This window comes from Triticum dicoccoides, chromosome 7A (genome assembly GCF_002162155.2).
Source record: "Triticum dicoccoides isolate Atlit2015 ecotype Zavitan chromosome 7A, WEW_v2.0, whole genome shotgun sequence".
NCBI classification, from domain to species: domain Eukaryota; kingdom Viridiplantae; phylum Streptophyta; class Magnoliopsida; order Poales; family Poaceae; genus Triticum; species Triticum dicoccoides.
Genome location: NC_041392.1, coordinates 584,740,904 through 584,750,444, shown reverse-complemented (window position 1 = coordinate 584,750,444; position 9,541 = coordinate 584,740,904). Strand labels below are relative to the sequence as shown.

The window sequence follows — 9,541 nt, the reverse complement described above, 5'->3', positions numbered from 1 at the left end:
TTCTTGTGGAGGAAAAGAGAAGCAGATTACATCTCGCTGATTGATTTATACATCTGTTTGATTCGCCAAAAAGGAAAAGGAACTACTGTAGGTAGCACCAATAACCAGCCAAAGAATTTGTATGAGTTGAAACAACAACAAATTACATGCGTGAAATTCGGCCAAAGTCACTCACAATCACAAGTAGGTGACCCCGCCAGTGCAAAAACCAAAGACCGCAAAACAAAATGGAACGCCATGATGATTCGTTCGTTCAGTGGTTGACGACCCTGCAGTTCCTCCTGATCTCTCCCTGGTAACCGGTCTTCACTTCGATGGTTCCCATCTTGACCATGGCCTTGTTGAACTTGGCCTCCCACTGCCCCGGAATGTTGGCACTGTCGCGCACCATCTGGGCCGTCGCCGGCGTGGCAAGAAGGGCGGCATCCGACGTGAAGAGCACCTTGTGCGCCAGGACGTTCTTGTAGTACTGGTTGTCGAGCGCGTTGGGGGTCACCACGTCCTGGTTCACCGTGGGGTCGTTGGCCGGGCTTGGGCTGGCGGGGCACTGCCTCCTCAGCACGTTGGCGAAGCCGGTGTTGATGTCGGAGGGGACGGCGAGGCGATCGGAGACGAAGGACGAGCAATGGGACACCCCGATGGTGTGGGCGCCGGAGAGCACGACCATGTCCTCCGCGGTGAGGCCCTTGGCGGCGAAGCTGGCGACGAGCTGGTCGAGGTTGAAGACCGGGGGCGGCAGGTTGTCGAGGGCCTCCGTGGAGTTGGAGACGCGCCCGTCGAGGCGGCCGGCCGGCATGTTGATCTTCATCGTCAACCTGGTGAGGAAGTAGGCGGCGTCACGGCCGGCGAAGGCGACGATGTCCGCGCAGGAGACGACACCGGGGCACGCCTTCTCGACGGCGTCCTTGGCGGCGTCGATGACCTCGAAACCGCGGAGGCTGGGGAAGTTGGGCGGGCTCAGCTTCTCCGGCTGCGGGTTGGCGGGCGTGGGGTCGAGGAGGACGGAGGCGTCGCAGCCCTGCACGAAGCAGTCGTGGAAGAACATGCGGATGAGGCCGGCGCCGATGCCGGCGTTCTTGTAGACGAAGCGCTTCACCTCATCCCTCACGATGGCCTCCACGCGAGGGCACGTCTTCTTGTAGTAGCCCACCTGCAGGCCATGGCAGGCCGACGACAAGAGCAATGCGCATGTCAGCGCTACGGAGAGCTTAAGCCAGCCGGCGGCCATTGTCTCCTCAAGCTCTTAACTACTGTAAGTATCAGCCTGTGTACTATCGGTATCGAGAGAGTGTGATCGACCGATGAGAAGGCGATGAGATGTTGCTCGATAGGTATGGCTATTTATACGTGCATCGATCGACGACATCGGATAGCTAGTCTCATCAGATGATTAATCGACGACATTGGGTCGATAATTGACCAGCATGTTCTGCTCTAGCTGGTATGGAACATGGAGGCTGCTGGAGTCTGATTGTGGTAGACGTTCTCTTGTTTGGTTTCGTTCACTGAAATGTCTTGATGAGATATAAGCATGTTGTGGCCAGCGAGGTATGAGTGTATGATTGTACATTAGTATATAGCTTTGATATTGTTGGCACCAGTATAATTGGGATTAAGATATATACGAGCTTAACTTCCGTGATACTCCCTTCGTTCGGAATTACTTGTCTTAGATATGGATGTATCTAGAACTAAAATACATCTAGATACATCCATTTCTGCGACAAATAATTTCGAACGGAGGGAGTAATTGTGATGGGTATTCTTACGTGTTCCGTGTGCCCGAAAGGTCTCATGCACCGCAGTGGGCTGTCTTTTGCCTCTTGCATGCGCATATATTTGGTTTTTGCTTCATTCGTAAACATGCATGCATGGCAGTGGTTGCCCAATCAAATTCTTGATTTCTCATAGAGTATGCTTCCGCACATGGTGAGTCGGTTGCATGGAAACGCAGTTAGGTGGACTCTTTTAAATTAAAGAAAACTTCAACAACTGCCTATATTGGCCGCTGACTTTTGTAAAACAAACTCAGTCGCGGGCTACAAGTAGATGTGTGGAATCATGAGATCATAATGGAATCTCTAATTGAACCCCTAAATTGTATAACTCCCTATCTCTTCAATACTTAGCTTCTCAAATTTGGAGGGGTTAAACAAATGTAGAGCTATCCGGACACCTAAAACTTAACTTCCCAAATAATTCTTTGCCCATAAATTTAAACTACCACACACTGCTTAATTAAAAAAGAGTATCACATTAACATCATACAGATCATAATTAAACAATCCATTACCTATAACATTGACATTACATCGACTTCAAACTAGTTGAAGCATCGAGAGAAACTATACAAAACTAGATACTCAATATATAAAAGAGGCAATCTAATACATTGACATTATATCGACTTCAAATTAGTTAAAGCATCGAGATAAACAAAACAAAACTGGATACTCAATATATAAAAGAGGAGATCTACCCCTCGCTGTCCTCCGAGAAGTCGGAGAAGTGCGACTCGGAGGAGGTGGGGATGATCCCGTCCCCCGCCATAGGGGCAGGCCACATGGTCATTGGCGGTGGACTCACTCCACCGCATGAGACTTCCTTATTTTACTCGTCGTCGACGAGCTCATCGAGCTCCTTGAACATCTCCTCACCTCGTCTTTGAGGCAAGTAATCTTATGGAGCTCGCGCTCAATCGTGTGTGTGTTCTCCATGGACTCGAAGAATGGAAAGTTCTCGGCGAGGATCTACAGGTCCTCATTCAAGAGCGCTTCCATCAAGGTGACATCGGCGCACTCGACTACATGCTTCTCCTTCTCGTTGGCCCGGAGGTGACCCTAACGGGTGGCAATGGTGGTCGCGTCAACAGGGAGTTTAGCTTTGTCAGACTCGCATATAGAGGAGAGCACCACGACGTCATAGACATGCGCCACATCCTACGCAGTGGCGAATGTGCGAAGCCACATGAGTGCCATCGTATCCAAATTGCAGATCTCCGCCACCCACTTGCCCCACGACCGGAGCGTCGGTACATCAACGGCTGCAATATGAGATTGAGGAGGCTGCAGCATGGCTCACGTTGCGGCAGCTTGAAATCAGGAGCACGGGGAGGCGGCGGGGAAGATTCGGGAGGCGATGCAGTTCTGTTCCTGGTGAAACGTGGCGACGCAGTGGCCCTCCTCATCGACAAGCTCGCGGCGGTGGTGGCGGCGGCCACCGAGCTAATCGAAGGTGGGGTAGGTGGTCGACGGAGCTGCAGGGTGTCGGCGGGTATGTGGGGTGGTCGACGAAGGTAAGGAACGTGACGGGTGGCACCGATGTGGACTTGGATGAGAGAGAGAGAGAGAGAGGCGGCTGAAAAGAATATTTCGATGTGGGTTGGGCTGCTCAAATTTTAGCGACAATCGACACTTCTCCTCACATTTTGGGGAGTTGAACCTTTTCAAGGTTTTGTTAGAAAGGGCTCCTCAAATGAGTCTTCTGGGGGGTTAAGGTCGTTTAAGGATTTGGCCAAAGATATCAAAAGTTAATGAAAGCCTTGACAGGATGGAGCATTGATTTTGAATCAGCTCAGAAGAAATTTAAGATAAACCTTACCGCAGAGTTTGACTGCTTTTCCTTTAAGAAAAAAAGCTCGTTGAAAACAACAAAAAATGTTGTAGTCCTCTCTCTTTTGAGGAGCTAAATTCTTTTAGGTGTTTAGTTACATATGCCCTAAAGTTAATCAGAACCTTAAAATGATGGAGCATTTATATTGAGGCAATTCAGAAGAAACTTAAGATAAATCTATTTTTAAGGAATGCCATCATGGCGATTTATATTTAATGCGAAAAGAGTGATACATCGTTCGTTAATACATCCACTAGGAAATCTGTGGGCTCTGATTTCCAAACAATGGTTTGAGAAACCTCCAAGTTCCTAGCTAGAAAATATGTGACCACATTGGCTTACCGAGGGCAATGACTAAAGACTATGGAAGTAAAATTACTAGCAAAAAAGGAGCATTCTTTGTAAATCCCCGTTGCTAGACCAACCGAATTCCCACCATTCTGCATGATCTCATTGACCTCCAAGAAATTGCCCTCAACACACACTTTGTTGCAACCAACATCATTCGTGAGTAGAGTCCATCTCGTAGTCCTCAAGCTTCCGGCATCATCGTGTCTTCCACAAATGGCATGTCACTGCAGGGTGCTGCGACGAAGAAATCAACATCATCAAGCAGCACTGCTCCCGTACCTCATGTACCCTTGTTGTGGTCAAATGCGGCATCGACATTGAGTTCGATAACTTCCTCCAGCGGCTTAGACCAGCCATGTCTCTTGATTCCGGTGTTATTCAGTTTTGCTCGTGAGAAATTCATTGCAAGGGTTGAGATTGCTTGGGCCAACCTGGTTGGATCATAGATGTCCTCTCCATGTATTTACTTGCGGTGCTCCCACCGCATGTACCAGATTGATGTGACCACCAGATCGTTGCGTTATACATTGGCCACCAGGGCCTTCATAGGGTTTTTGGAGAGGAGTAAATCAGCAAGCACTAAATCGCCTTCCCTCTACTATGCAGACTTTATTTACCAGCTCTCGTAGTCCCAAAATCATCCAATTTTCCTATACTCTTGGGCATAGGAAGAAGTTGCATAAAGGGCACTGGGAGCTGTCAACATATGTCTGTTAGCTAGGATTCCATGACAGTGAAAGGCTCCAAGCAAAGTTCTCCAAACATGGATTTTAATTTTTGATGGCACACACAATTTCCAAATGGTACGCTAGACTGGAGTAGTACTTGAGGCTTGTACTAAGTTTGTCATCCTCAACTTTCGTCCATGCTGATGCTCCCATTCTTCATGGTAAGTCGATCTCACCGAGAAAATTTCACTCTTATTAAAATGCCATGAAACAAAATCTTCCATCATCCCTAGAGCTAGTGTGATGTTCAAAATGTGTTGCACATCAATTGACCAAACAAATTAGGTAGCAATTGTTCTTCCCACACACTTCCTCCCACACTTTGTTGTCCATATCGATGAGTTCAGAAACTTTGGTAACATGATATGTCCACTTGGTGTCATTACTCTATGGGTGGGGCTGTTGGGAATCCATGGGTCCTCCCAAATGTTTATTTGGGATCCATCTCCTACTCTCCATATATGCCCACTCCAAAGACTCTGCCAAGTATAAGATCCACCCTTCTTCAAACTGCTATTTGAAAGATCACCATCAGGGAAATATTTTGATATCAATACTCTGCCACATAATGATTCTGGTTCACACAAGAGCCTCCAACGTTGTTTTGCCAAAAGAGCCAAACTAAAACAATGCAAATCTCGAAAGCCCATACCAACCTTCTCCTTTGGGAGACACATTTTCAACCAAGAAAACCAGTGCGTGTATTTTTCAGATCCTCCTCTCCCCACTAATATTTATACATGTCTATGGTATGCTATTGCACACCTGTTTAGGTAATTTGAACACTTACATTGCATAGGAAGGGATAGCTTGTATCACAACCTTCAGTAATACCTCCCTGCCTCCAATAGATAATAATTTCTCCTTCCACCCTCTAATTCTACTTAGCACTACATCAATGAGGTGTTGGAAGCAGTTCGATCTATCAACTCCCACAACTGGGGGCAGCCCGAAATATTTGTCTGTGATCGCTTCTGCCATGATATTTAGTGAGGTGCATATTTCCACCCTTGTTTCGATAGGGGTGCATGGGCTGAAGAAGGTAAAATAGCTTTGGCCACACACTCCATCTGGCCTCGGGCCGCACAACAATCAGTGAGTGCTCGTCGGAGGCTGGTTGATTTGGTGGCATCATCTTGCGTAAGATTAGCAAGTCGTCCGCAAATGGAAGATGAGAGACCGAAGGGGCATCATGGCAACCTTGACTCCTAATAGATTTCGAGCCTCCTCCTCATGCATAATCAGGCTTGACAAACCCTCAGCATAGAGCAAGAACAAGTACGATGATAGGGGGTCACTGAGGGAGTCCTGTATTAGGGGGTGTCCGGATAGCCGGACTATACCTTCGGCCGGACTCCTGGACTATGAAGATACAAGATTGAAGACATCGTCCCGTGTCCAGAAGAGACTTTCCTTGGCGTGGAAGGCAAGCTTGGCGATACGGATATGTAGATCTCATACCATTGTAACTGACTCTGTGTAACCCTAGCCCTCTCCGGTGTCTATATAAACCGGAGGGTTTTAGTCCATAGGACGAACAACAATCATACCATAGGCTAGCTTCTAGGGTTTAGCCTCTCCGATCTCGTGGTAGATCTACTCTTGTACTACCCATATCATCAATATTAATCAAGCAGGACATAGGGTTTTACCTCCATCAAGAGGGCCCGAACCTGGGTAAAACATCGTGTCCCCTGCCTCCTGTTACCATCCGCCTAGACGCACAGTTCGGGACCCCCTACCCGAGATCCACCGGTTTTGACACCGACATTGGTGCTTTCATTGAGAGTTCCTCTGTGTCGTCACTTTTAGGCCCGATGGCTCCTCCGATCATCAACGATGATGTGATACAGGGTGAGACTTTTCTCGCCGGACAGATCTTCGTATTTGGCAGCTTTGCACTGCGGGTCAATTCGCTTGGCCATTCGGAGCAGATCGAAAGCTACGCCCCTGGCCGTCAGGTCAGGTTTGGAAGTTTAAACTACACAGCGGACCTCCGCGGAGCCTTGATCTTCGATGGATTCGAGCCACACCCGAGCGCGCCGCACTGTCACGATGGGCATGATCTAGCTCTGCCGCCGAACAGTGCCCTGGAGGCCGCACCTGCATCAGCTCCGACCCTTAATTCGGAGCCAACTGCGCCAATCGAGGATGGGTGGTTGGACACCGCCTCGGGGGCTGCAATCTCTATGATAATTAAGCCGAACACCAGCCCTATTCTCTGCGAAGCCCGTGACTCCAAGGAGCCGGACTCCTCTCCAGACTCCGAGCCCTCCGTGCCCCTACCGATCGAACCCGATTGGGCGCCGATCATGGAGTTCACCGCCGCGGACATCTTTCAGCACTCGCCCTTCGGCGATATTCTGAATTCACTAAAGTCTCTCTCTTTATTAGGAGAGCCCTGGCCGGACTATGGTCAACAAGGTTGGGATGCGGATGATGAAGAAATTCAAAGCCCACCCACCACCCACTTCATAGCCACTGTCGATAATTTAAACGACGTGCTCGACTTCGACTCCGAAGACATCGACGGTATGGACGATGATGTAGGAGATGAACATGAACCAACGCTTATAAGGCATTGGACAACCACCTCATCTCATGATGTATACATGGTGGACACACCCAAAGGAAGCAACGACGAGGAACACATGGATGCAACGAGGGATCGTTCACTCGGAAAGCAATCAAAGCAGCGACGTAAGCGCCGCTCCAAGCCCCGCCTCGACAGAGACAGCAGCCATACAGACCCAGCCATAGAGCAGGACGAGCCGGCGGACGACGAACATGCCTTCGAGCAACCGTTCGAACAGGGCAACTTGGATAAACAAACCGAACACCCCGTCCCTGGCGAAAACAACAGTCCGGACGACCTTACGCCGGATAGGCTCATGGAGCAGAAGAACCTCCATGAAGGGCTCGTCGCTACTGCGCGTAGCCTGAAAAAGCAGAAGCGGAAGCTCAAAACTGCGGAAGATGCACTCAGAATCAGATGGAGAAAAGTACGCAACACCGCAGACAAATATGGCGGTAGTCGCCGCACAAAAAGCTATCCAAAGCGAAAGCTACTGCTTGAATTTGACAAGGAGGCCTTAGAGCCCCCGCAATCAAAAATAGGAAAGCCACCCGGTCGGATAGACGACCGCATGGCCAGCATGGAGCGGCAAGCGGCGACGCACACAAGCCGGCACACGATCCACCAAAGGATCCGCATCAAAAAGATGGCCCAGCCAGATCTATCTACGAGCCAAGAAAGCAAGCTCTAGTAAGCAATACAAAACAACAAATATCCGAACATCACGGCACACCCAAATACAGGGGTGCCGCACACCCCCTATGTTTCATCGATGAGGTGCTGGACCATGAATTTCCAGCGGGATTCAAGCCCGTAAACATAGAGGCGTACGACGGAACAATAGACCCTGGGGTCTGGATCGAGGATTATATCCTCCACATACACATGGCCAGAGGAGATGACCTCCATGCCATAAAATACTTACCCCTCAAGCTTAAAGGGCCAGCCCGGCATTGGCTCAAAAACCTTCCCGAAAACACCATTGGAAGTTGGGAAGAGCTTGAGGATGCTTTCCAGGCAAATTTTCAAGGGACCTATGTCCGCCCTCCGGATGCAGACGATCTCAATCACATAACTCAACAGACCGGAGAGTCAGCCCGAAAATTCTGGAACAGATTTCTTACTAAAAAGAATCAGATAGTCGACTGTCCGGACGCCGAAGCCCTAGCAGCTTTTAAGCATAACGTGCGTGACGAATGGCTCGCCAGACACCTCGGCCAAGAAAATCCAAGAACAATGGCCGCATTAACAAGCCTCATGACCCGCTTTTGCGCAGGAGAGGACAGCTAGTTGGCAAGATGTAGCACCAGCGACCCAAGTATATCCGAAGTTAGGGATGGAAACGGAAAACCCCAATGCAACAAGGACCAGCACCGGAATAAGAGAAACAGCCCAAAGAGCATGGCGGTCAACACCGGATTCAAAAGCTCACGGCAGAATCAGACAAAGCCGCCCCTCAAGGATAACAGGGACGAGCTATCCAACTTAAACAAAATCTTGGACAAGATATGTCAAATACACAATACTCCCGGGAAGCCTGCGAACCATACCCACAGAGATTGTTGGGTTTTCAAGCAATCCGGCAAACTCAACGCCGACCACAAGGGGCTCGACACACCAAGTGAGGACGACGACGAAACCCACAAGCAGAGCACCAGGAAACAAAAGGATTTCCCACAAGAAGTCAAAATAGTAAACTTACTTCACGTGACGAACAGAATGGTGCCAACAGAGATACGCGCCATACGGCCTATGTCACATCCCTGGTCCTGTTATGCACTAGGCTAGACCTCATGTGAGCATCATGTTTTAATTCAAATGAAATTTGAATTGAGGAATTTTCAAAGCCTCAGAAACCTTCTAAAAATGATCAACATTAAAATCTCCTCAAAGGAGTCCAAGAAAATGTTCCTCTTAGTCTCTGAAAATATTGCAAAGAGGTAAAACTCAAAACAATATTTTTGGTATCTCAGAGTTAATTATTTTGGGCCTTTGAATTAAATAAATAGCTATTTGCATTGGATATATATTTGATATATAAATAATATATGTCCAATAGTTACTGGAACATTTTATGTGGTTTGGTATATTTTAGTTCTAGCCACATAACTATTTTCAGGATTTTATAAAATGGTTTAGTATATTACTAAACTAAAACAACACAGAACAAAATAGATAAAAAAGAGAGAGAGAGAGAGAAGGACTTATCTGGCGCTCACCCGGTAGCCAGCCGGCCCAGCTCCTGTGCGGCCCAGCCCATCTCCACTTCCCCCTC

General features: G+C 48.5%; 1 protein-coding gene across 1 annotated transcript; it reads right to left on the bottom strand.

The window, feature by feature from the left end:
- Positions 1–101: 101 nt before the first annotated feature.
- On the bottom strand, positions 102–1,303 carry LOC119334258 (peroxidase 2-like). Its single transcript, XM_037606860.1, has one exon. The coding sequence runs from the start codon at positions 1,226–1,228 to the stop codon at positions 254–256; it is 975 nt and encodes a 324-aa protein (XP_037462757.1). The 5' UTR covers positions 1,229–1,303; the 3' UTR covers positions 102–253.
- Between the last annotated feature and the right edge of the window lie 8,238 nt (positions 1,304–9,541).

Coding starts and splice junctions, on each gene's coding strand:
- LOC119334258 (XM_037606860.1), bottom strand. CDS start 1,228: ATGGCCGCCGGCTGGCTTAAGCTCTCCGTAGCGCTGACATGCGCATTG.